The sequence below is a fragment of the Culex pipiens genome, chromosome 3, assembly GCF_016801865.2.
Source record: "Culex pipiens pallens isolate TS chromosome 3, TS_CPP_V2, whole genome shotgun sequence".
NCBI classification, from domain to species: Eukaryota; Metazoa; Arthropoda; class Insecta; order Diptera; family Culicidae; genus Culex; species Culex pipiens.
This window is the reverse complement of record NC_068939.1, coordinates 15,553,990-15,580,357: the sequence shown is the minus strand read 5'-3', so window position 1 is coordinate 15,580,357 and position 26,368 is coordinate 15,553,990. Positions and strand designations below refer to the sequence as shown.

The 26,368-nt window shown below is 33.8% G+C and overlaps 3 protein-coding genes and 3 long non-coding RNA genes across 6 annotated transcripts in view; 4 read left to right on the top strand and 2 right to left on the bottom strand.

Moving 5' to 3' along the window:
- The window catches only part of LOC120418017 (uncharacterized), a 32,385-nt gene extending 30,795 nt beyond the window's left edge, over positions 1–1,590 (bottom strand). Inside the window, exon 1 of the mRNA XM_039580260.2 lies at positions 1,433–1,590. The gene's annotated coding sequence lies outside the window, so the exon portion shown is untranslated. The remainder of the gene's footprint in view (positions 1–1,432) is intronic.
- Positions 1,591–7,254: 5,664 nt separating this feature from the next.
- Positions 7,255–9,177, top strand: LOC120418029 (uncharacterized). Its single transcript, XR_005605547.2, has 4 exons — positions 7,255–7,842; positions 7,917–8,262; positions 8,326–8,622; positions 8,687–9,177. It is a non-coding gene; the product is annotated as an uncharacterized LOC120418029 (long non-coding RNA).
- A 5,553-nt stretch (positions 9,178–14,730) lies between these two features.
- Positions 14,731–15,542, top strand: LOC128093529 (uncharacterized). Its single transcript, XM_052710712.1, has 4 exons — positions 14,731–14,873; positions 14,935–15,026; positions 15,090–15,219; positions 15,275–15,542. The coding sequence occupies exons 1-4, from the start codon at positions 14,789–14,791 to the stop codon at positions 15,361–15,363; spliced, it is 396 nt and encodes a 131-aa protein (XP_052566672.1). The 5' UTR covers positions 14,731–14,788; the 3' UTR covers positions 15,364–15,542.
- A 3,967-nt stretch (positions 15,543–19,509) lies between these two features.
- Positions 19,510–20,529, top strand: LOC120418045 (uncharacterized). The gene is made up of 4 exons (XM_039580293.2): positions 19,510–19,675; positions 19,738–19,856; positions 19,984–20,161; positions 20,222–20,529. The coding sequence occupies exons 1-4, from the start codon at positions 19,576–19,578 to the stop codon at positions 20,344–20,346; spliced, it is 522 nt and encodes a 173-aa protein (XP_039436227.1). The 5' UTR covers positions 19,510–19,575; the 3' UTR covers positions 20,347–20,529.
- A 2,584-nt stretch (positions 20,530–23,113) lies between these two features.
- LOC120418034 (uncharacterized) lies at positions 23,114–23,841 on the top strand. Its single transcript, XR_005605549.2, has 4 exons — positions 23,114–23,245; positions 23,306–23,412; positions 23,467–23,635; positions 23,705–23,841. It is a non-coding gene; the product is annotated as an uncharacterized LOC120418034 (long non-coding RNA).
- A 77-nt stretch (positions 23,842–23,918) lies between these two features.
- LOC128093497 (uncharacterized) lies at positions 23,919–24,662 on the bottom strand. Its single transcript, XR_008212534.1, has 4 exons — positions 24,502–24,662; positions 24,350–24,447; positions 24,114–24,288; positions 23,919–24,048 (listed from the first exon to the last, which is right to left on the bottom strand). It is a non-coding gene; the product is annotated as an uncharacterized LOC128093497 (long non-coding RNA).
- Between the last annotated feature and the right edge of the window lie 1,706 nt (positions 24,663–26,368).

Sequence of the window (26,368 nt, the reverse complement as noted above, 5' to 3'; positions counted from 1 at the left end):
AAAACCGGGAGGAAGTGTTGCCAGCTTTCCGTAGCTGACAAATTGGCACCGCCGGCTTAGAGTACTGTGTTGCGGTTGTTGGCATTCCTGAACGGTGGAGATTGCTTTCACACCTTTTTTTCCGTGTGTGTTTTTTATAAACTTGTCACTCATGGCGACTAATTAATTATTTGAGAGAGGGAAAAGTGAGACAGAGCGATGCACTTTGCAGACTTGTGAGTGGAACTGAGTTGAGGAGGAAAACTTTACTGGGCAAAGTTAATTTGGTTTGTCACTTCAAGAATGCTTCACTAGAATCAAATCACAGATTTGAATGCGTGAATCTCTTTCAAAATTCACCAATCAACAATTTGACGGTTGTATAAATGACAATTAGGATGCATTTATCTTTCTTCATTTTTTTTTTTGTTGAAATGTACTGACATCAGTCTTCAAAAACAAAAATGTAATCTGATTTTGATATTATTAACCAGATTATTTTTAATGATTTATGATATTTTCTATAAATTTATTTAAAAATTATGTGTAACCTTAACAAACAATTCAAAGCAAACTGAGTTTCACAAAGAAGTATTTATATATAACAATAACAAAAAGACAACTTTTGAACTTCTCCACATCAACCATGCGTCTCCACCATAATTCATTTCATGTCTTCTTCAGCCCCACCAAATTTGGCTCTTCACCACGATCCTGCTTCTTTCGTCCACTTCCCAGGACCTGTAATTTTCCTTTTCGCTGATGGTGACGATCATCGTCTTTCCCGCAGCCAGGTAAGAATTTTCCGTGCGCTCGTTATTTTTGGCAGCCTTAAAAGATCCGGGGCCACGACCGACCGACATTATCTCACACACACACGTCACATTCCGAGAACAGATTTGTACTTTTTTTTTTCCTTCAGTTCAGTGTATTTATTAGCTCCCTCGACGGTGGAAATTCGGTGGAAATCGGAAGCTCGGAAAATATTTTTACAGCTGTCGAACGTTTTTCAACTCTTTTTCCTTTCCCAATTTTCACGATATGATGGATTCACTCGACGGATTTTCGCTTGAATTATAAACACTAAGTTATACATTTTCCTGCTCCCCACTTGTAGCGTTGGCGGGGATGTGTTTGGGAAAATGCCGGAAAAATTAAACAATTTCCACCAATTACGCAATCGGAAGTCACTCTCACTCACTTTTGGCCAACGCGCGAAAAGTCACTTCTAACGATCGTAATTTTTCTCCTCCAACAACGTCCTGCTAATGTCTAAACATTTTCAACTTTTAACTGTCACACACCAACTTTATTGTCCGGAAAATCCACAATGTGTTTACGAGTCCATTAATCAGCCAGCACCAGTATTTTCCTCCAACGACGATGATGGAGACGCATGGTTTTTCGAGAAAAATTTCCCCACACACAAAAAAAAAAAAAACTCTAAACCTACCTAGTTTCAACACGAACCGCGCAACAACTGATGGAAAAGGCGACTGAGCGAATCAATTTTCCTCGAAAGTCACTTTTTTTCGGTCCTCCGGACTGGGCGCTTCGGTCACTACTGAGCGTGAGTTTTCCACCGGCCGTCGGTTTTATGAATCAAGTGGCTTAGGCTGCTTGCCGGGGAGACTGCGTGCCAGAGTGGAAAACTCGTTGAACAGTGGTAGTGGTGAGTGCGTTGTGCAAAGTTATTTCATCAATACTACGATGGGTTGGTTTCAGGTGAGAGTGATCGTACGGTTTGAGGGTTTTTGGTGTGTGTAAAGCAGGGGTGAATTGAAGATGTTTCACAAAAAGCTTGAAAAAATCACAAAAAAGTTTATTTAAAGTCATGAAACCAACAATTTTCTTCCAGCAAACAAAATTTATTGAAATATTTATCATGACGGATTTCCCAATTCTTGATTGAAAAATATTTGAGCAAAATATTTTTCTAATTGAAAAAAATCTTGGAATCCCGGATTTCTTCAAACAAAATTCTAACAAATAGTATCTCGACAAACGTTTGTCACTTTATATCTAGGGTTTGTTTAAAGTTCCAAAAAACCATTTTGTTTGCTCCTTAAGTGTTTTTGAAACAGGGGTATACAAAAAAAAAACAAAAAAGGTATCAGTGACAAAACTACCCTACCTACCTTTCTACCTTAAATAAGAATAAGAAATTATACTTGGGTAATTCTCTACCAACTCACACGAAATCGGAAAAAGTTGCCCCGACCCCTCTTCGATTTGCGTAAAACTTTGCTCTAAGGGGTCATTTTGGTCCCTGATCACGAATCCGAGGTCCATTTTTCGCTATCTCGTGACGTTGGGGCGGTACGACCCCTTTCATTTTTCTGTTTTTTTACTAAGACACGTTTTTCAGTGATTTGAAGCTCACAACCGTGAAGAGATAGAAATGTCAAAAGGACTTTTCTGTAAAATTAGACGCAAAATTTAAAAAAAAAAACAAAATTCCGAAAAAACGTATTTTCATCAAAATAAGTTAAAAAATAGTTTTAAAATCGCTGCCATTTTCCGTTACTCAACTGTCAAAAATCGTGGGACATGTCATTTTATGGGAAATTTAATGTACTTTTCGAATCTGAAATAACATTGTAGGACATTGTTACACTCTTAAATGTAACCCTGCAAAGTTAAAAAAACACGTAATTTTAAAATGAAAAATTTTGTTCTAAATGCAAAAATGACCCTTCTGGATTATTTAATCACACTCTAAAAAAAAAATCAATTTTTATTCATAATTTTACAAAAATAAATGAACAAATTGCAAAAAAAAATAATTTAAATATGGTTTTTGTGATGCTATGGTGACTTAAAATTCTTTGAATTAAGCTTGGGCCCAAGATGGTTACTTTAAATTAAATAAAAAAAACTGTTTCTTTTTTGTGAAAAAGTAACAAAAAGCTTGGTAAATTTGTATCAGAGTGAAAAAAATTGTCCTTATCACAAACAACGATGTTCTCCCGACATAGATTTTTGAATGATTTCATAATATTTTTAACCTTAAAATTATAAAGAGATATGTTTGGAAGAACAAATAATACATTTTTTTGTTTGGTCATTGGACAGACAAATCAAAAGTCAATATAGTGTTACTATACAGCAGTTCCATATGAAAGTTAAAGAAAAAAAAATAAATGTGCTTCGATTCGGCTCAAAATTGCAGTGGGGGTTCTTCGGCCAAAATAATAAGACACAAATTTTTGTTTGGTCATTAGGGTGACCCACGCCGTGTAAGGGTGGTTATAATAATAGTTACATTTTCAGGATTCTGCCTTGTTTTCTGAAACAGAGCAATCCTCTACCAAAACCGAAAATGGTTTTTATTTGCATTTTTTTATTTGGCTCAAACTTTGTGGGGGCACGGCTTGTCTAAAGGTTATTTTTATAAAACTTGAATGAACCTCGGTAATTCTTTCTGAAGCTTGTTGGGGGGACTCTCCCGAGACAGGGAAACTGTTTGTCAAAATATTCTATCGGTAAAAATTGAAGTTTGTATACAATACATTTAAGTTTAAATCATGAAAACTAACTTAATCCACCTATGTGGTTGGAGCCTTCCTCACAACAATGGCTGTACACAAGTTTCATCTATTTTTTAGATCCGGCTTCAAAAAAGTACATCAATATCACTTAAGTGGCCATATCTCGAGACAGGGTTGCCAGATCTTCAATGTTTTGCACTCGTTGGAAAGGTCTTTTGATAATCTAACCAACGTCGGGTCGGATAGTGGAGCCGGAGATAGTTTACATACATTTAAGTGAGATCCGGCTTCAAAAAAGTACATCAATATCACTTAAGTGGCCATATCTCGAGACAGAGTTGCCAGATCTTCAATGTTTTGGACTCGTTGGAAAGGTCTTTCTATAACCTAACCAACAATAGGTCGGATGGTGGATCCGGACATAGTTTGCATACATTTAAGTGAGATCCGGCTTCAAAAAAGTACATAAATATCACTGAAGAGGCCATATCTCGAGGCAGGGTTGCCAGATCTTCAATGTTATAGACTCGTTGGAAAGGTATTTTGATAACCTAACCAACAATGGGTCGGATGGTGGATCCGGACATAGTTTACATACATACATACACACACACATACACACAGACATTTGTTCAGTTTTCGATTCTGAGTCGATATGTATACATGAAGGTGGGTCTATGACGTTTTTATACGAAGTTCATTTTTAGAGCAGGATTATAGCCTTACCTCAGTGAGGAAGGCAAAAAATATAGACAAATTATTAAACTCCTTACAAAATTCTGCTAAGCGACTCAAGTTTATTGTTGAATAAAAATGTTGTAACACCGTACAATACAACAATTTCCTAACCAAACGGCTTGACCAAACTCTAAAATGCTCGGAACGGCTTCAAATTTTCGGGATTCTCTAACCAAAATAGTTTATACATAATTTTTGTTAGGTCATTAGGGTGGCTGTTTTGATAAAATAACAACAAAAAACATCATAATTTCTGTGAATTATTTAATATTTTTTCATGATTTATGCTTAAATAAATTGTATCAAAACTTCAAAACAAGATAAAATCAATTTTTACCGATCAAATTTTTTGAAAAATACTTTCCCTGACTCGGGAGAGTCCCCCCAACAAGCTCAAGAAAGAATTACCGAGGTTCAATCAAGTTTCATAAAAATAACCTTTAGACAAGCCGTGGGGGGCCTTCCATATGACCAAATAAACTATTTGCTGTGATTTTTTCATCCATACAAGTATCCATAAAATTTTGGCTGCTGTCCATACATAAATGGTATGTAAATATTCAAACAGCTGTAACTTTTGAGTGAATTTTCTGAACAATTGATGTCTTCGGCAAAGTTGTAGGTATTGTTGAGGACTTTTGAGAAAAAAATAGGTACACGGAAAAAAAATTGCAGATTTTTAAATCAACTTTTTTTTTCACAAAAATTCAATATCCCAAAATACGTATTTTTTTTTTATTTTCGAGATTTTTTTATATGTTTTAGGGGACAAAAATTCGCAACTTTTGAGCCATAGAGAAACATGGTCAAAAAATCTGCCGCCGGGGTATGATTTTTTGAAAAAATAGTGATTTTTGGAAAAAAATCAAAGTTTCATGCAAAAACAAGTTTGACATTACTTTTTAATGCAAAAATGAATTTGCAATCGAAAACTACTCTACAGATTTTTTGATAAAGGGCTCCGTTTTCAAGATATAGCCACCGAATGTTTGATTTTAGCGAAATATTTTTTTGAAAAGTTCAAAAAATTTGCTATGAAATTGTCTACGAGACATTGAAGATTGGACCTCGGGTTGCTGAGATAGAGCCGCTTTAAGATAAAGAAACAAAAAAATTGAAGTTTTCTAAATCTCACCAAAACAACCCACCATTTTCTAATGACCATATCTCAGCAAATAATGGTCTGATTTTTCAAATTTAAGGCCCCCGTCTCGTGACTCGCGCGCGCGTGGTTTATCATTTTTCATATTTGTTATATTATCGTTTTTAAAAATCCAAACACATCACGATTTAAAGAATTTTCTCAGCTTTCTAACTACGGGTTCATTTTTCAAAAAAAGTGAGTTTTTCTTCTCCATCGGTGCTTTTTAGTAAAATAGTTTTTCAAAATTCTGGAGTATTTCAAAATTTATCGCGATGACCCACCAAAATGTTCGTTGGGATGTGGGCAACATATGTCTACAACATTGTTATAATTTTTAACCAAAATATATTGCCGTTTTTTAGTAAAAACTATAGCGCGCCATCACCATATTTTGAAAATATTGAAAATGCTGGTTTTTACCTTGAATGGCAAAAATCTCGAAATTCAAAGGGATGACCTATACTTTTTATCGATGGAAAATGTTCAGAAACATCCTAGAATCAATTTGCAGTACTTTAAAAAATATTTGGGTACATCAAAATATTTATTTTGGGCAAAATATTGAGAAAAATCTATTTTTTTTTTCAAAGAAACTCAAATATATTCCAAGTATTTCGCCAATATCTCGAAATTCAAAGCGATGACCTATACTTTTTATGGATGGAAAATGTTCATGATTATTCTAAAATCAATTTGTAGTACTTTGAAAAATATTTTAGTACATAAAAATATTTATTTTGGGCTAAATATTGAGAAAAATCTATTTTTTTCAAAGAAACTCAAATATATTCCAAGTATTTCGCCAATATCTCAAAATTCAAAGCGATGACCTATACTTTTTATGGATGGAAAATGTTCAGAAATATTCTAGAATCAATTTGTAGTACTTTGAAAAATATTTTAGTACATAAACATATTTATTTTGGGCTAAATATTGAGAAAAATCTATTTTTTTCAAAGAAACTCAAATATATTGTTTATGTTTAATGTTTAAAAAAAAAATATTTTGATTTTTTTTAAATCAAGACTAGCATTTTAAATGGGCGTAATATTCAATGTTTGGCCCTTTTAAAATGTTAGTCTTGATTTAAAAAAATTCAAAATATTTTTTTCGAAAAGATCGAAAAATTTCACGAATGTTTCATGTATTAACAATGATAATCGGACCATTAGTTGCTGAGATATCGTCATAAGAAAATAATGGGTTATTTTGGTGAGATTAAGAAAACTTCAATTTTCGTGTTTCTTTTTCTTAAAGCGGCTCTATCTAAGCAACCCGAGGTCCAATCTTCTATGTCTCTTAGACAATTTTATAGAAAATTTTCTGAACTTCTCAAAAAAATATTTTTAGAAATGGTCACTTATGGCTATTTTTAAAAATTGAAAAACTGCAAATATTTCGCTAAAATCAAACTTTCGGTGGCTATATCTTGAAAACGGAGCCCTTTATCAAAAAATCTGTAAATTCTTTTCGATTGCAAATTCAATTTTGCATTAAATAATAATGTCAAACTTGTTTTTGCATGAAACTTCGATTTTTTCCAAAAATCACTGTTTTTTTCAAAAATTCATAACTCGGCGGCAGATTTTTTGACCATGTTTCTCTATGGCTCAAAAGTTGCGGGTTTGTGTCCACTTAAACATATCAAAAAATCCCGAAAAACAAAATTTGGATTTTGGAAAATTGAGTTTTTGTAAAAAAGGTGATTAAGAAAACGGCAAAAAATAAGTGTTCCTATTTCGTCTGAGTAGTCCTCACCAATACCTACACAGCAAAAAATTGTGTAAAAATCGAAGCTTTAAAATGGAATGCTTAAAAAAGGAATGTGTAATATTACATCTGTTTTAGATGAATTGCAACCGAAAATGTAACCAAACACATTTTACTCTAAAAAAGGTTAAATATTTATACGGAAGGTGTAATTTTTCGACTTCTTCGATGCGATATTGCATTCAACAGTTTTTCGAACTTTCCTCCGACTCCCAATTTGAGAACTGTCAAATTTGTTGTTTTGGTTGTTTTTAAGCCGCCCAACACGTCGCGGAAGTATTATTTTGTTTGCGGGGGAAAAATACTGCTGCTAGAGTGCTTGTTTGGTGTGGCCAAAGTAAAATTATCGCGGTACAGGTTCCGCGTGCCCTGGGTTCCCGTAAGCCACGGAATATTTTCATCTGACAATCCAGGCTGAACTGTCTTGACGTTTCGAGCGACGGGGTTGTGCTTTTCGAAGTGTTTCTCAAATTTCGGTGGCCGGAGGCGTGTTTTCGGACCAACGGGTGTAATTTAACCGGTTTACTTTCGATGATCGTTGACTTAAAACGGCGGGGTCAGATCGGATTGAGTGGTTGGAACTGCGGGAACTGGAAGATGAAGTGTTTCGTCTCGAGTCTCAAAATCCCGTCACCCTACGCCGCAGTCACGGCGGAGACGGAAGTTGTCATGGAGGACAAACTTTGAATATCTGCCACACCGTCACTCCAGACAAAAAGGTAAATATTATGATGGGATGAGTACAAAGATTGATCGTATATAAATAATAAAAATTGTCTTTTTTGCCCAACAGGTCACAATCCCCAACATCAATCAGTTCCTCAATTAGCCAGTTAGGTCATGCCTGCTGGGCTCAACCATCCGGCCTCGGCTGGTTCCAACACAAGCTGAACGACAAGTAGATCAGCTTGTGGCCCAAAGATTATTACATCAGTCGAACCGCCGGCGCCGACTTTATGGAAGGAACGTTTCCTTTGCCTTGGCGGTCTAGGCTTCCCTCTCACTAAGTTCCCCCACAAATCCCTCTGAAGTTCAGCAAACAGTCGGTGCTGCAAACCGTGGATACTTCTTCTGCGCTATTGACAGTATCACCAGAATCGGAGGCCAATGATCCCATCGAAGCACCATTTGCATTCTAGGTACAGCATACCAAATGATGGAGGTGTTCATCATTCACTCATTCATTCTCCCTCAATTTTCAGATCCTGGAACCATCCCAGCGGCCATCAACATGCTCGCTCTAAACCAGCTGGCTGCTGCGGACAAACCTCCGTTAACCTTTCGACACATTTTTCACTGACTCACGAATTGCAGAATTAGCTTCGACATGATTCTGATCGGTAAGGTTCTTAACCGGAAGTTAGGCGCGAATCCGATAAGCTCGATCGGTGTTGTGCAGCAGGTCAAAAATCGATCTACCGGTGGGCCGGATACGGCTGGAAGATGAACGCCAAGCATATTCCAGGCAACAAGGATAATCAGGTGGTGATTATCGAGCGGTGCGTATAAAAGTTGATGAGTTTGATGGAAAGGGTGGATTATTAAACAAAAGCCATTTTCCAGAATCCGCACCGACGCTTCTACGATGTGCTTTATCCCCGCAACAAGATCCCGGCACTTCCGGAACCGGTACATTCCAATCTCATAGCAGAAGCTATAGTGCGTGTTGGACCTTATGAACACTGACGTCGCCATCATCGGGCCGTCGGTTGTCCTGGTTCAAGGTTCCGGCAGCAGCAATGAAGCAAACGCTTGTCTAGTAACAGCGCCAGCATATCAAACATCTTTCGAATAAACTGAAAAAGATTCCGGATATTCTCATCTTTAGTTGCAAACTATCGCAATTTTATGCTAAACCCATATAAAAAAATAAAATGATTCATCTGAATGTGTTTTGTTTACGTTCGTCGTATTCAACGACAATTCGATATCTGTCCTCTCAACCCTACAAAAAATGACAAAAATTACATCTTTTTAGTTATAATTTTCACTATTTAGCGGTAAATTTCAGCATTTTCAAGGGTAAATTTACACATTATTAGAGGTGAATTTACCTCATATATGGGGTAATTTTAACCATTTTTAGAGGTAAAATTACACATTTTTTCTGACATAAAAGATGTACCCCTTCCCAGATGTAATATTACCACGATTTTTTTTTCTGTGTACAACTTTGCCGAAGACCCCAAATTGATCAGATTTCCTTTTTTTACTTTACTTGTATGGGTGAACCAATGACGCAAAATAGCTTATTTGGTCATAGGGAAGGCCCCCACAAAGTTTAAGTCAAATAAAAAATACAAAAAATAAAAATGGTCGAAATCGGCCGATTTCGTAGAGAGTTGCTCTTAGGCAAAATTGGTAAAATTTCAATAAGATTTAAAACGGGAATGTTATTCTATGAAAACATACTGTGTTTTTAGCCAAATAGTTTCATTTGATAATTACATTAAAATATTAATCAGAACTTCAGCAACGGATACTTCAGGGTCATCAAGCTGCGCACGACAGGACGCACGAATCGTAAATATAATTGCAGGTTGTGTCGCCCCTTCTCCTTAAGTGTTATGGGACGACGACACGACTCAATGCATGAAATAATCGCCGGAATTTGTGTTTGAGTGAAAATCTTCACACTCACACCCAGACATGGTTGTTTTCCCTTCGAAGAACTGACATTGGGTGACGAGGTGTGCGCGTCGTAAAGTTTTGTTTAGTGTTTCAAGTCGGTGGTTTCGAAAATTCATTCAAAGTTAGGATCCACTGCAAACGGGGTTGGTTGTGGGATTTTTAGGGACGGACTTGATTACTTGAGCACGCTCCTTTAATGATGTGGAAAACTGGGTAAAGTTTTACTATCGTGCACACAAGTTACATGTCATTTTAAGCAAGTAGATACAAATTTTTAAAAGAAAATCTCTCTTGTGAAGTACATACAGTCTAATTTATTATGAAACAAGATGCTGTGCCAACAATTTGCGTGACACAGGTTACGTTGGCATGCAATTATTTTTCCTAAAGTAAAAATAAACATAAAACTCATGAATAATCACCAACGTATGGCGACGATCGTGTCTGCTCTGCCCCGAGAAATCGTCATCATTGCGAGTGTCGTTTTTCCTCAAATATGGCAAAACATTTTCCGCGCTATTTTGGGAAAATGACCCTGTCTGTCCGGGAAGTGGTTTTCTCCCCCACTCTTTTTTCTGCTCGTATGACAGATTTGAGACAAACGGTGGGGTGGCCCCCTTTTAAGGGACACCGACACCGGCGTCTGTTGAAAATAGTCGGTTGACCCTGACTCGGCTCAGTGTACTCATTCTCGAGGGGCGGACTTCTTCTAGTAGACTTAAGCGTGATATTAGCTTACACCTCTAGCGTTGGATTTGACCAAACAGATTAGTGGACCTTGAAACGGATTTTCACGGTGGCGCACGTCGTTAACATGATGAGCGGTTGAACGAAAATGGCATTGAAAAATGGTCATCGATGCGGCTTATCTGGCGTGGCATTCAACTGAAAATTTTCCTTTTTAATGGTTTAGCGCCATCTAAAAACTACGTAGATCCTTAAGTGGTGAGGGGAGGTTCGTATCAAAAAAGATTGTGGTCTGATTTTAGCAAAACAGTATCCACGTAGTTTATGAATGATCCTTTTCCTTTAAATAACATTAAATTAACAAAATTGGATGTACATATTCATTAGACTGGCTCGTCTTTATATGGAAAATATAAAAAATGTTCAAATCAAAACAGAACTTTTTTTTTAATGCCTTTTGGGCCTCAAAAAATCTGTTAAAATTAGGGAGCGATTGGTTGCGCCTACACTTTGCGTATGGAAATTTGTATGGGAAAACACCTTTTTTCGGGTTTTGATTTTTGTACCTATTATTTTGAATTGAATTTGAAACCATTCTTTAAAATTTTTCCGAAGAAAGTATGGAGTTGTCTTTCTCCTGTCAAAAGATGCAGCGTGCTCAAAACTGGTCTAAAACGTGTTTTTTCTCGGAAATCGCGTTTTAGACCAGTTTTGATGACGTTGTATCTTTTGACAGGAGCAAGATAACACCCTAGTTTCTTCGGAAAATTTTAAGCGAAATTTCACGATTTTAACTTTATTGCGCTGGTTTGAAAAATTCATTGGAAAATTTAAATAATAAAAATCAAAATTAAAAAAAGGATTTTCTATACAAATTACCGTGCAGAATTGATATGCAATGCGCAAAGTGTGGATACAACCAATCGCTCCCAGATTTAAGCGGTTTATTTAGGCGCCTAAAAGCAACCGGAAAACCCTTGTTCTGATATTGTTTAAATATTAAGTTGATGTGATTACATCTTTAAAAAAAAAAATACATAATTATTTTAATTGTCTGAAATGTTGGTAAATGATTTATGCACCTCAACCTATTTTCAAAATCAGCTTTAAAAAATTAAATATTTTCCTGCCCCCTGATTTTTCAGGGAAATTTTTGGAGGGAAGGGGAAAAACTTGTTAAAAAATTGGCCTAACTTCAATAACTTCAATTTGTATACCTAACAGAGTTTCAAATTTCCTTTAAGCTGTGTGTTACACTGATCATCATCATGTTATAACTTAGCATCATCTCCTCCACGAGATCTTCACTGGCAGCTTTCTGGTCAAAAAGTCGTTATACCAAAAATAGCATTTTTTTTTTCAATATCATAGAAAAACTTCGTTCGAGGCTACCGTAAACCGGGGTGACATTGAACTGGTAAGGCTTTTCTCATATTTTTTTCAGACAGATACTGGGGTAGGTCACAAAATGTCCGTGAGGGTTTTTTAGAAATAGTTTTTTTTTCAATTTCGCTTTGAAAATTTGTTTCGTTGAAAATTGTTTCTTTTAATTCGGGATGACTTTAATAACACTGATGTACAAAAATTTACAAAAAATGATTGCGCAGGTTCAACTCGAGGGGAAGCATGTAGTTAAGGGTCCCCAGAACCACGTGATTTCTTGATTTCTTCAAAAATATTTAGACAGGTTCGAATGGTTTTTCTCCAAAGTTTGTATGGAGAATTAGGGCGGTTCGTCGCTGTTGCATACAAGTTAAAAACAAATGCATGCAATATGAGCATGAGCATGAGCATGGTTGACTGCCAATGAGCTGCTACCACCCGTTCACTGTTTAACCTCTGAAGATCCCTACTTTATTAGTCAATACCGGCGCCCTACCAGGAAGCTTGCAGTTCAACGAAAGGGAGGAGTGTTAGTCCGATAGTTGAAGTTTCAGACTCATCAAGCATACAGCTTTTCGCTACGTGTTGATTCCGCATGAGAGCGTTGAATCCACAGTAGAGGGTGACGATTCTCGAGATTTTCAATTTCCCGGAAATCGAGATTTGAATTTGGCCATTTGCCGTTATTTCCCGGGACCCGGGAGTTGTTTTTTTTTATGAAAATAGTGGCAATAATTTAAAATGAAATGTGATAATATTGTTTCTTTTCAATCAATTAAATTACATTCAATTCATACTTATTCTATGAAACGTTAACTTCAGTATCCTCTTTATCTGAGGAAGGTAGATATAGGTAGGTAGATTATGAGGGTTACTTTGCTCGAGAGAGGATATGGAAATCTTTTCGATGCCCCCCGAGCTACGATGCTAAAGGGAGGACATTCATAAAAGACCCGTCAGCGAGCCTTCCAAGCAACGATGCTATGGGAAGATCTTTCTGGTTAGCACACAAAATCACTCACACACAGTTATTTTGCTCCACTATTATTTCGACGATCCAAAATGTCAGTGCGTCTTTCGATCATTGTAAAAAAATTCGAAAAATGTATACAAAATTTATCCGACGCCATGCCTTTCGATCAACGTTGATGTAGAAAGGGCTTTGAAAATCACAAAACAATTAATTAAGATAACACAAGCACATATAATACAAATTACTCAACGAAAATGACGCTCAAGACAAAAATAATTCAGTAAGGCAAGCGTGTGGCCTCGTCGCAGCTCACAATTTCGAAATAAAAGGCATACAAGAATGCGAAACAAAAGGCACACAAAAAAATCACTTTTCACTCCGATTGTTTTTTAACGACCACGCGCTCCCTTGGCCAATTATGCACTCTGAACACGATCACGAATACAGCACAAAAATCCATCATCCCGGCTGCTAACACGATAGACACAAGTAAAAAATGCGTGCAATATGTGGGAGAAGCGAACAGTACTAATTCTTCATACAAACTTTGGAGAAAACCCATTCGGCCATGTCTAAATATTTAAAAAAAATTCAAAGTACACGTGGTTCTGGGGACCCTATTCTACATGCTTCCCCAGCATAAAAGTAAGTCCATTGGATTGATTATGTTGAAATTGATCATTAGTGGTTTCTCAAATATTTAATTTGTAAAGAAGGTAATTCTCCGCCAACTCACTCTCTTCGATTTGCGTGAAACTTTGTCTTAAGGGGTAACTTTTGTCCCTGAGCACGAATCCGAGGTCCATTTTTTGATAAATCGTGACGGAAGGGCGGTACGACCCCTTCCATTTTTTAACATGCGAAAAAAGAGGTGTTTTTCAATAATTTGCAGCCTGAAACGGTGATGAGATAGAAATTTGGTGTCAAAGGGACTATTATGAAAAATTGTATGCTCAATTTGATGGCGTACTCAGAATTCCTAAAAAACGTATTTTTCATTGAAAAAAAACACTAAAAAAGTTTGTTTCTGCCATTTTCCGTTACTCGACTTTAAAAATATTTGAAAAAGTATTTTCAAGGGAAATTTAATATTCTTTTTGAATTTACATTGACCCAGAAGGGTCATTTTTTCATTTAGAACAAAAAAAAATCATTTTGAAATTTCGTGATATTTTTAACTTTGAAGGGCTATTTTTTAGAGTGTAACAATGTTCTGGCTGTTAAGTTGTTGAAACTCATCACTATTTTTATGGTAACTTAATGGAAAAAGAAAACACTTGATGGATACTTACAGTAAATCAATAAAAATCTTACTTATAAAATTAAAATTTGAATTGAAATCAGTGTTTGCTCTATCCATAAGGCATCATAGATCATCACTTTGACGTGACCGTGCTATCTGGTCGCACCCCAGTCAACTCAATCGGAATTTTGAAACGGAATTCAATTCAAATCATTTACGAATTACGTTTCAAACGAAATACTTGAACAATTCGAATTGAATTCCGTTTTAGAATTTCGATTAAGTTGACCGGAACGTTGCTATTTTACGTTCAGAGAAAAAACGCCCTTTACTAAATTTGCCCCAGCATAGCACGATCGCGACGATTAATCGTTATCGTACAGGGAAAAAAAGCGATAAAAAGGCATGTAACTTTAACCCAGTTTATTTGGAATTTCTTCGATTTGAGAAATCTCCACACAACTGACCAGTGCCAGCGGAGCGGGGCATGCAAATAAACATAAATAACTTATGAATCATCGCGAATCGGTCAATTCTGTGGGAGACTTGTATCCCTTCACGGGAGTCTTATCGTACGTGTGAGTACAATGATAGAACTGTTAAGGTTTTTTTTTACCGCCAAATGTGCACGTAACTCACGGTAGTAAGATCGAATAAGTCGCTCATTCTTTCCTGGACGTTGACCAGAGTGCATGATTGAGTATTAGTTCATTTTAATATTGAGAGTTTAGTTTAAAATTAGTTAGTTATGTTGATCAAAATTGCTTCAATTTATGCTGTTTTAAACATATCAGTATCTTCAGTCGCTACCATAGTTTGTATCGTTTTCGCAGGTAATTTCAAAAATAACTTTTAAATTTGCTGTAACTTATCAGTGTTTTATTTTCATTTCAGTTCGTTTCCCAGAAAACATCACACTCACAGCCGTCATGTACGCAGCGCTTTGGTTTGCCTTCAGTGTGATACTCTTGTGGGGAGTTCGAGATGTAAGTTTGATAACCGAATTAAAAAAAATATAAATTCGTCATCTCATAGTTGTGTAATTACAGCACAATTTCTTCAGCGTACTCGCCTACGTATGCTTCCTGGTGATTAGCAACGTAATGTTCATAGCCGCACTGTTCTCGACAGAATTTGAAAGTTCAAATCCGGCTCCCATTGTGGCAACTTTACGGATAAGTATGAATGTTAACACAAATTCGTTGAGTTCTTACTGAATGGTTCTTTGTTGCAGGTTTATTAGTACCGGAACTGTTACTTTTGCTGAGTTTAAAGAAACGGTTTCTTGAGCAATTGGAATACGCTGAAACCTCGATAAGTTGACCATCGGGGTTTCCCCGGCACTACAACACACTACCAAACGTTTGTTTTGATAGTAAGGGTGAGGCCCGTGTGTTAGTGACAGTTGGTCACTATTTAGTTTGACTTTGTCAAACTATCTAACGAAAATTTGATCCATCACCATCACTTGAAACGTATTATTAGCTGTGAATTATGATAGTTGAAGACCATTTACTTAAGGTTGTACTTAAGGTATTCTTTAAATTATTTTCGTTACAATATTTTATTTATTTTTTTATTCAATGTTCTTTACTTTAATTTACATATAGTTGCATAACTTTTATTGATAAAATTCAATTCAATAAAATGATTCGACTCCAACAAATTGCTTTCAATTATGACTTGATTTAGATAAACATGAAACATTCGTGAAATTTTCCGATCTTTTCGAGAAAAATGTTTAAAAAAAATTAAATCAAGTCTAACATTTTAAATGGGCGCAATATTCAATTTTTGGCCTTTTTTAAAATGTTAAAAAAATCATGATTCAAAAAATTTCAAAATACTTTTTCGAAAAGATCGGAAAATTTCACGAATGTTTCATGTTTTAACATTAAAATCGGACCATTAGTTGCAGAGATATCGACATTAGAAAATGGTGGGCTGTTTGGGTGAAACTTAGAAAACTTCAATTTTTGTGTTTCTTTTTGTTTAAGCCGCTGTATCTCAGCAACCAGAGGTCCAATCTTCAATGTCTCTTAAACAATTTTATTGAACATTTTCTGAACTCATCAAAAAAATATTTTTAGAAATGGTCACACATGGTCACTATTTTTGAAAATCGAAAAACTGCAAATGTTTCGCTAAAATCGAACTTTCAGTGGCTATATCTTGAAAACAGAGTCTTTTATCAAAAAATCTGTAAAGTACTTTTCGATTGGAAATTCAGTTTTACATTCAAAATTAAGTCAAATTTGTTTTTGCATGAAATTTAAATTTTTTCCAAAAATCACTTTTTTTTTCAAAAATTCATACACGGTGGCAGATTTTTTGACCATGTTTCTCTATGGCTTAAAAGTTGCGGGTTTTGTCCCCTAAAACATATCAAAAAATCTCGAAAATAAAAAATACGTATTTTGGGAAATTGAATATTTGTGAAAAAAATGTTACTAAAAAAATCGGCAATTTTTTTCCGGGTACCTATTTTTTCTCAATAGTCCTCAACAATACCTACAACTTTGCCCAAGACATCAAATTGATCAGAAAATTCATTCAAAGGTTACAGTTATTCGAATATTTACGTACCATTTTTGTATGGACAGCTGCCAAAGTTGTATCGAAACTTGTATGGGTGAACCAATGACACAAAATAGCATATTTGGTCATAGGGAAGGCCCACATAAATTTTGAGCCAAATCAAAAAATACAAGTAAAATCCATTTCCGGTTTTGGTAGACAATTGCTCAGGGTAGAAACTAAAAAGTTTGAAAACGAAAAAGTGACCAACAAAGTTACTTCAAACGGATCATTAGCTGTGGATTGTGGTAATTCTTTATTTAGTTTAGTTTAGTATAGTTGCTCAACATTTATTTAATAAATTAATTTTATCAAATGATTCGATTCCCACATTTTTTTTTCAATTGAACGTAATATTATTATCAGGAGAAATCCTCACATAGCGCAAAACAAAAACAAACGATTGAGTGATATAGCAAAACAGTTCTAAACACCATGTTAACCCGAGCAGACGGAAATAACATGGGAATAACATTTTTTGATATTTGAAAATACTAGGCCAATAACATTTTATGTTATTTATAACAAGATTTGTTATTCGTCGTTATGATTTTTTTGTTATTGGATCCCGGGCGGAAAGTGAGTTGGTGGCGATAACTTCGAACTATCTTGGCTTGTTTATTCGCATCTTGCTGTAAACTCCTCGAGTTATGACGACTTATGAAACCGACTGCGTATCATGGAAAGTATATTCCATGATCATACTGCATTATCTACAGTTGATATTGAGCTGTTAGTGGTAGTTTTTTTGGACTTAGCAAAAATTTCGAAAATTTCATTTTTTCCAAAATTTTACCCGAACATCATGAAATGATTATTTTGACTTTATTTCAAATTTATACTGGATTTAGCAAAATTTGCAGTCACTGACAGAATTTTCAATTTCCGACATTTAGAATAATTTTCATGAGCTGATATTTTAAAGTTTGATTTTATTTATGCTGGACTTTGAAAATTTTTGCGTATATTTTTTAATTCTTTACTTTTTCCAGAAAAAGCATTTTTTTGGGACTTAGAAAATTTTCGGAAGTTTGGAAACATGATAAAATTATTTTGATGTTTATTTTGCTTTGAACCAAAATTTCGGAAAAATCGTTGAAATTACAGGAAATTTTCGTCCGATTTTTACAAAAACATCAGTTTGTTCCTAAAATAATGTCCCTAACAAAACCTCTTCATTGAAATTTTGAAATTCGAAAGTTGGTTTTTAATAATTATTGATATACCCCCTGCAAAAATCGTTCCGGCACTTAGAAAATTTACGGGATCCGTATTACGACAAGATTTTTGGTAGAATTTATTTGATTTTTTGGACTTAGCAAAATTTTGACTTTCGGCCAGTAAAATATATTCAATACTTAAATTTTTTTCGAGAATAGGAAACTGAAAAAAAAAATTGGGACTTAGAAATTTTTTGGGAGTTTGGAAACATGATAAATTATTTTGATGTTTATTTTTGCTTTGAACCAAAATTCCGGAAAATTTTCGAAATTACAGGAAATTTTCGTCCGATTTTTACAAAAACATCAGTTTGTTCCTAAAATAATGTCTCTAACAAAACGTCTTCATTTAAATTTTGAAATACGAAAGTTGGTTTTTAATAATTATTGATATACCCCCTACAAAAATCGTTCCGGCACTTAGAAAATTTACGGGATCCGTATCACGACAAGATTGTTGGTAGAATTTATTAGATTTTCAGGACTTTGCGAAATTTTTGCTCTCAGCCAGTTGAATATTTTTTAACATTTTGAAAAAAATATTTTGATAAGAAACATTACCAGGCTTTTTGAAATTTTACTGTGGATTTTTGGACTTATGCAATTTTAGGAATATTTTCGTAAACTTTTATTTTTAATTTTAAAAAAATGGAATATAGAGACTTTGGATTTTTCGTGATTTGGAAAATTATTGTGACATTTTGGCAATTCAACGCTTTCTCCACAATTTTTTAATGAGTTTTTAAAGTAAAATAATTTTTCAACTTTGAAAAATCTTGTTTTGATATAAGTGCGTATATTCCTGCAATATTACTCATATTTGTGAAGAGGATGAAGGGGGGAGGGGGTTCGAATTGTGGCGGGGTGCATTAAAAACCAATAACATTATTTTTGGGATCAAAATCTACTTTATGAACTTGATATGATTTTTGGAAGATTTCAGTTGTTTGCTACTATAAACTCAACTTGATGTGGCATTGTTGGTCAAATAAACTCAACAAGATTTTTCGCAGATACGCCTCGAACAATTTATGTTCGTGGCCATGTTCGGTTATCTCTTACCCATACCCTGGGGTGAACTTGACTTGTTCGTGTTTTTACGAACATGGGTAGATTTTTCCAAGATGCAACTTTCTGCCCGGGAATCGTTATTGTAATAACAGACTAATCACAAATTAAGTTATTTTTCGAAGAAATCTTTGTTATTATATTTTGTTATTTTAACAACTTATCCGATCATCCCAATAACAGTTGGAGTTATTTTTCCATATCAAAAAATGTTATTCCAAAGTTGTTTTGCTTTCACCCAATATCAGACCAATAACAAATTGTTATGATAACAAAAACTGCTATTAAACCCTTATGCAAAAATGGATTTTTCAACATGATTCCATAACAGTATTTGTTATTGAAATAGCACGAATTTTGTTATTACCGTCTGCCCGGGAATGCATTCAAAATATTGCTTAGTTGTGCACTGGTTCGTCTGATAATAAAATAAAAAAGCAATGTAATATGTAGAGTATTTAATTTTTTTGTTTCCATTGCCAATGACTCCTTTACAAACTCTCACTATCGATTTCTAGAATTGTTTACTCATGCAAAATACAACATCGGAAGTCTGAGATTGATAAGACCGCGAGAACAACGATAATTCAGTGTAGCTTGAGCTGCGATCCGAGTTGGTCAGAATTTTGTAAACCGTTGAATTAATTAAAACAGTGTCTTGGGAAACAGAATGAGTTCAAAGGAAAGATTTTGCACTTATGGCTATGTATACGCCGCAATTGGAATTATCTCTTCCGTTTTGCATATGATGGGCATGAATTCGCACTATGGTTTGAGGATATCATTTAAACAATCTACCCAAAACTAATTGTTCCCCCTGTTTTTAACTTAGCAATGGAATCAAAAGATGGACTTATCAATGAAGCTTATCATATGCCAAGGTCTGTTGAAGTATCTTCTGGCCTGTTTTCGTTAGTGTTTTTCATCATTCTTTTAGTCGGAATTTACCAGGTAACAAATTACGCTTACATCGTTCGATTTAAGTGAATTTGAATCCCTCCAAATTACCAATCAAAAAAAAAATCATCTCAGTTGCTAAAACTAAAATATCAATGAGCATTACTTTCTTGCTTTACAGAAAAACATCACACTGGTCAAAATATTCAAGGTGGTCTTAGTGACAAGTGGCGTTTTAGGATACATTGTTCTATTTTGTGGGTTTTTACTCGCAATTGCGAACGTGATAGAAGATTCACAAAGACATTTTGGTGCAATTTTGCTACTGATTTTGGTTATCGCACTGGCCATTTATACAGGTACAAATGAATTGAGTTTATATTTTGCTTTCGATTAACTTAAGTTTGTTTCTGTTTCAGCTTTCTTCAAACTGGTGCTGTGGATTATCAATGGTTTGGTTGATTACATTGGGAATCTCAATGAGGATGGAAAGGAAGCTGTAACGTTTAACGAGCAGATAAATGTTGGGTTTGAAAAAGTTTGAGTAGATTCAAATTAAAAATCTACCCCTTTAAACATTTATGTTAGCAATTTTTATCGCAGATTTCATGTGAAATTGTGAATAAAATATATGAATATTTTCCGTTATCCGTATCGGTTCAACTGCAATCCAAAAAAATTAAAATAAAACTGTGCCAAGCAAAAAAAATAACGAGCATGAAACAAACTTTACAAACTTTTCGAAATCAATTAAGAGAAAACTACCCTTTCATAACGGAACCTTTATAACTTGCGCAGTCGATTCTTCGCCGGAAGGTGGCTGTGCCCAGTGATTCAAGTGGTCGTTCGCGAAAAACTCGGTAGAGAGACCGATAGTGCAAGTTAATGCGATAAACGCGGCAGTAGTTTAGGAGCAGAAATTCGTCGCCAACGGCTCTGGAGATCAGGAGTGAAGCAGCCAAGGAAATTGCCTGGTGAAGCAGCCACCGACCGAAGAAGATGAACCAACGTTATCCGCTGGATACATCGACAGGAGGCGTGATACCATCGTGTGCACATCGCGAAAAACTCGGATCTGAGTTCAGGAGCGCAGCACGACGTGGAATTCAACACCTGGTGATGAAGAGGACAAAGGAGCAGCGTTACCCGGATTTTCAACAAGCGGCAAAATTTAAAGTGAAAAAAAAATCTAAATTCAAAAATACTTTTCCAAATTTGATAAGATAAGTGAGTGTGTGTGTGTGAAAACAAAATCAGCAATTCGAAAATCATTTGTTTTTTTTTTCAGCATGAACAAATTAACTAATTTGACAAAAGAAAAAAAAGATCCAAAATTATAAAAAAAATACAATTGAGTAATGGAAAATGGCACAGTTTTTGAAACTTTTTATTTGTTGAGGAATTTTGAAACACGGAATTATGAGTACGTCATCAAATCCTGCATTTTCCATTTCAGGCTGCAAATTATTGAAAAGTATTTTTTTTCGCATGTTCAAAAAACCTCCGCCCCTCCGTCTCAAGATATCAAAAAAAAAAACAAAGAGATCAGGGACAAAAGTTGCCCCTTATGACCAATTTTCACGCAAATCGAAGAGGGGTCGGCGCAACTGCTGTGTGAGTTGGCGGAGAATTACCCAATTTTTCTTCAAGCTCTTCTGGCAGCACTTGTTGCTACTGCAGAAAAGATGAAGAGTAGGCGTCGTGACGCTCATGCAACCAATCGGTTGTTCGCTAGAACACGAACTATGAGGTTTTTGAAAAATGCAAAAATAGCTAAGGGACTCAGAGCCAAAACGCACCGATTTTGCGCGTTAAATCCCATTTAAACTTCAAAGTCCAAGGGCCAGGTTCTGTCGCAACCAAGCTTAAATGTCTTGTTTTAGGAAGGAATCTTTTAAAAACGGTATTGGAATATTTGAAAGAAAAAGTAATTCTTAGATCCCCAATTTTGATCGCAAAAATTGAACGTTATGCTATGGCTGTTGCAAACATTTTGAAAAAAAAAGAATTTTTTCTCAAAAAAAAAACGTTTTTGTCAAAACTTTAATTTTTGTCAAATCTTACATTTTGGTTACTAAGCTCGTTGTTCAACAGTAAGATCTTGATAAGTTCCAGAACAGACGAATATCCTTGCACCTAACCTTACAGTAAACCTTGCAGCTGGAGAACCCGATAGCGACAATAATTAGTAACTGGAAAAGTGACTTTGCATGAACTTTCACTTGAGTCGATTTGCTCTGAATATAAATAAGGGCAGTTAATGTTGGCATCGGCTAGTTTCTCCATTTTACTGGAACAACATGGTATCCCACGGCGAATTTCTCACATATGGCTACATTTACGCCATTTTTGGGATTGTAGTTTCGATTTATCGTGTGATTGGAAGTTCGCTGTACATCGGTAAGGCTTATTGTTTTTAGTATTTACGATAAACGTGACTGCATTACATAATTTTAGGTACAAAGACTTCAAATGGCCCCGATAACAGCACCGATACGAATTACACGATTGAGTACCATCCATCTGCAGAACTTTCTTCGATGTTAGTGACGTTAACATTCTTCATCATACTTTTTGTTGGAGTTCACAAGGTAAGAATAAAAAAAAGTCTTGCGAAAACTGTATGCTTACAAGCAATTTCCTCTGTTTTTAGAAAAACACTGCCCTGGTGAAAATCTACAAAGCATTTCACATCTTAACCTCGATACTGCTGTTCATTTTACTAACCATCGGACTGCTGGTGGTGGTTGGCTTTTTGACATCTTCCAGCAAAGCGCTTGGTGTTGCAATTTTATATGAATTGATGATTCTTTTGGGCGTTGACATCGGTAATGTTAAAATATTATGGCTAATTTGTCAATTTCTTAACTTTTTGTTTCGTTTTCAGCCATTTTCTTCCTAGGTAGATGGATTATAAATGGCGTGATAAAATACATTGACAGTGAAACGTTTAGCTCACTAAACGATCAAGTTTAGTGTAAATCAATTCATATTAAAATGAAAAAAAAAAAAACAGTTAAGAGGTCAAAACAAAACCATTGTTCTGATAGTGAAATCTACATTTAATAAATTTGGTAATTAAATTTTCATTCGTTTCTAATACAATGCTCCCAAAAAGATCTAAAGACATAGAAATTTTAAATGATACAAATTAGTAGATATCCAATTTGTGTTTCTCTAAACCCAATTGCAAGATAAGAGAAGTGATAAATATTTGCCACTTGCAGTACTGTCTCTGGTGGCGAGCAAGCTTCTAGAAATGCTCGATTAGTTTCCTCTGAGCATTGCATCGATTCAGTTGAGATTGAAAAAACTTTGTTCAAATTAAAGTTCTGAAACTCAGTTAAAGATGGTTTCCCACGAAGCATTTAAAACTTTGGGATATTTTTACGCAATTTTGGGAATTTCAATTCTGGGAGTGGTGTCATCCGGCGTGCTTATTGGTGAAAAGGATTACAATTTTAGTTTCTTTATTCTTAACTAATATATTATTATTATTTCAGCAATGAATACTGTCAATAAACCTTCAAACAGTAATTATTATCAGGATATTCCAACAAGTTTGGTTACGCTCGTATTTTTTCTTATACTCTTTGCTGGAATTTATCATGTAATTTACTAAAATTAAAGCTTAAATGTGTCAATAATTTGTTCCTTTTTTCAGAAAAACATCGTTATTGTTAAAATATACAAAGTATTTCTCATCATTTCAAGTATTTTGATCCAACTTGTAATCGTTGCAAATATAGGTTTCACGATTTTCTACGAACAAATAACAGAAAACAGTACAACGTTCTTACTTGCATTGATTGCAGGGCTCGCCGTATTTACAGGTAAATTTCGATTCTTATCTTGGCTACAGTCTTATCACACAATTAAATAAACCCTTTTCTACCTTTAAGGGCTCTTCCTGTTGTTTCTGTGGATTGTAAACGGTGTGATTGGGTACATTGAGGATGGAGTAGAACTGAAAGATTCTGAACCGAGACTAACCGACGAAAATGATCAGCAGATGAGGGTTAAATACGAAGCTGTTTTGACTAGGTTTTAGTGATTTTATTTTTGAATTTATAAAGTCACCCCCTCACAACCAAAAATTAAAAAAATAAATAACATTTTTTGTAAGATCAAATCTCCTGCTTGTTACTAGCTTCTAAGTGATAAAACACTGTTTCATTTGAACTCTCTTCATGCTGTATAGCTCCAATTACTCCTTTGATGATCCACAAGCAGAGAAGATAGATGCCTGAAATACAAAAAATAAATATTAATGAGAGCAAAAGAAAAAACCTCAATTTTAGCTGATCTTACCTATGAACATCACAAGTGCCGTGGCAAGGAGCTGTATGAAATCGTTAGATACTTTTTCATCCGTTAGCATCTTAAACAACACACCATATATTGTGCCAAATAATAAACATGCTATAGCAAGCAGATATATAACATGATGAAACGCTCGATGTATTTTTACCAGAATAAGATTGTTCTGCAGAAAATAGAAAAAAAATATTTATGTTTTGAACGATCAACCAATGAATTCTACAAACCTTACGAATTCCAACCAGTAAAATTATAAAGAAAATTAAAATAACGAAACTTATTGATGGTGAGATATAATATAAAATGTCGTGCGTGTTAGCTTTATCTGAAAAAGACAACTATTAGTTGAGCTGATTTTAAAATTTGTAAAAGTACTTACAATTGTAATATATTCTATCCACAACATCGAAAAAAGTGCATATTGCCCCAAAATAGCCGTAAACGTAGCCAAGAATTCGAAAATATTTAGGTGGAATTGTTATCATTATGACTGTTAAAAAAAAAAAATACAACGCAACTCAAACTCCCACTCCTGGGCAAATCCAGGCAAATAAAAATTGTTTCAAAATATACACAACAACACAATACAAAACGCAAAAACTCTGCTTGAAGTAGACAATAGGCATCCGAACTTCCCTTTTTTTGTTCTCACTGCCTGGAAACACTATCAAAGATCTGTTTTTTGTTGGTTTGAGCAAAATTCATGCCTGGGCTAAGAATAGAGTTAATCAACTCATTTTTAACTACTGAGGTGAAAAGTCATCGATTGTGATTGGACACTCAATAATATTTTAACTGAATGAATGAACATGGAAGAGAAAATCTGGATAAATATAAAATAAAAAAAAACTCAATTTAACTAAAAACTAAAAACTAAAAACTAAAAACTAAAAACTAAAAACTAAAAACTAAAAACTAAAAACTAAAAACTAAAAACTAAAAACTAAAAACTAAAAACTAAAAACTAAAAACTAAAAACTAAAAACTAAAAACTAAAAACTAAAAACTAAAAACTAAAAACTAAAAACTGAAAACTAAAAACTAAAAACTAAAAACTAAAAACTAAAAACTAAAAACTAAAAACTAAAAACTAAAAACTAAAAACTAAAAACTAAAAACTAAAAACTAAAAACTAAAAACTAAAAACTAAAAACTAAAAACTAAAAACTAAAACTAAAAACTAAAAACTAAAAACTAAAAACTAAAAACTAAAAACTAAAAACTAAAAACTAAAAACTAAAAACTAAAACTAAAAACTAAAAACTAAAAACTAAAAACTAAAAACTAAAAACTAAAAACTAAAAACTAAAAACTAAAAACTAAAAACTAAAAACTAAAAACTAAAAACTAAAAACTAAAAACTAAAAACTAAAAACTAAAAACTAAAAACTAAAAACTAAAAACTAAAAACTAAAAACTAAAACTAAAAACTAAAAACTAAAAACTAAAAACTAAAAACTAAAAACTAAAAACTAAAAACTAAAAACTAAAAACTAAAAACTAAAAACTAAAAACTAAAAACTAAAAACTAAAAACTAAAAACTAAAAACTAAAAAACTAAAAACTAAAAACTAAAAACTAAAAACTAAAAACTAAAAACTAAAAACTAAAAACTAAAAACTAAAAACTAAAAAACTAAAAACTAAAAACTAAAAACTAAAAACTAAAAACTAAAAACTAAAACTAAAAACTAAAAACTAAAAACTAAAAACTAAAAACTAAAAACTAAAAACTAAAAACTAAAAACTAAAAACTAAAAACTAAAAACTAAAAACTAAAAACTAAAAACTAAAAACTAAAAACTAAAACTAAAAACTAAAAACTAAAAACTAAAAACTAAAAACTAAAAACTAAAAACTAAAAACTAAAAACTAAAAACTAAAAACTAAAAACTAAAAACTAAAAACTAAAAACTAAAAACTAAAAACTAAAAACTAAAAACTAAAAAACTAAAAACTAAAAACTAAAAACTAAAAACTAAAAACTAAAAACTAAAAACTAAAAACTAAAAACTAAAAACTAAAAACTAAAAACTAAAAACTAAAAACTAAAAACTAAAAACTAAAAACTAAAAACTAAAAAACTAAAAACTAAAAACTAAAAACTAAAAACTAAAAACTAAAAACTAAAAACTAAAAACTAAAAACTAAAAACTAAAAACTAAAAACTAAAACTAAAAACTAAAAACTAAAAACTAAAAACTAAAAACTAAAAACTAAAAACTAAAAACTAAAAACTAAAAACTA

Excerpts from the sequence above, each read along its gene's own strand:
- LOC128093529 (XM_052710712.1), top strand. The coding sequence starts at position 14,789 with ATGTTGATCAAAATTGCTTCAATTTATGCTGTTTTAAACATATCAGTA. Across the intron at positions 14,874-14,934 it reads AGTTTGTATCGTTTTCGCAG|TTCGTTTCCCAGAAAACATC; the intron begins GTAATTTCAAAA and ends TTTTCATTTCAG. Across the intron at positions 15,220-15,274 it reads TGTGGCAACTTTACGGATAA|GTTTATTAGTACCGGAACTG; the intron begins GTATGAATGTTA and ends TCTTTGTTGCAG.
- LOC120418045 (XM_039580293.2), top strand. The coding sequence starts at position 19,576 with ATGAGTTCAAAGGAAAGATTTTGCACTTATGGCTATGTATACGCCGCA. Across the intron at positions 19,857-19,983 it reads TTTTAGTCGGAATTTACCAG|AAAAACATCACACTGGTCAA; the intron begins GTAACAAATTAC and ends CTTGCTTTACAG. Across the intron at positions 20,162-20,221 it reads CGCACTGGCCATTTATACAG|CTTTCTTCAAACTGGTGCTG; the intron begins GTACAAATGAAT and ends TTTCTGTTTCAG.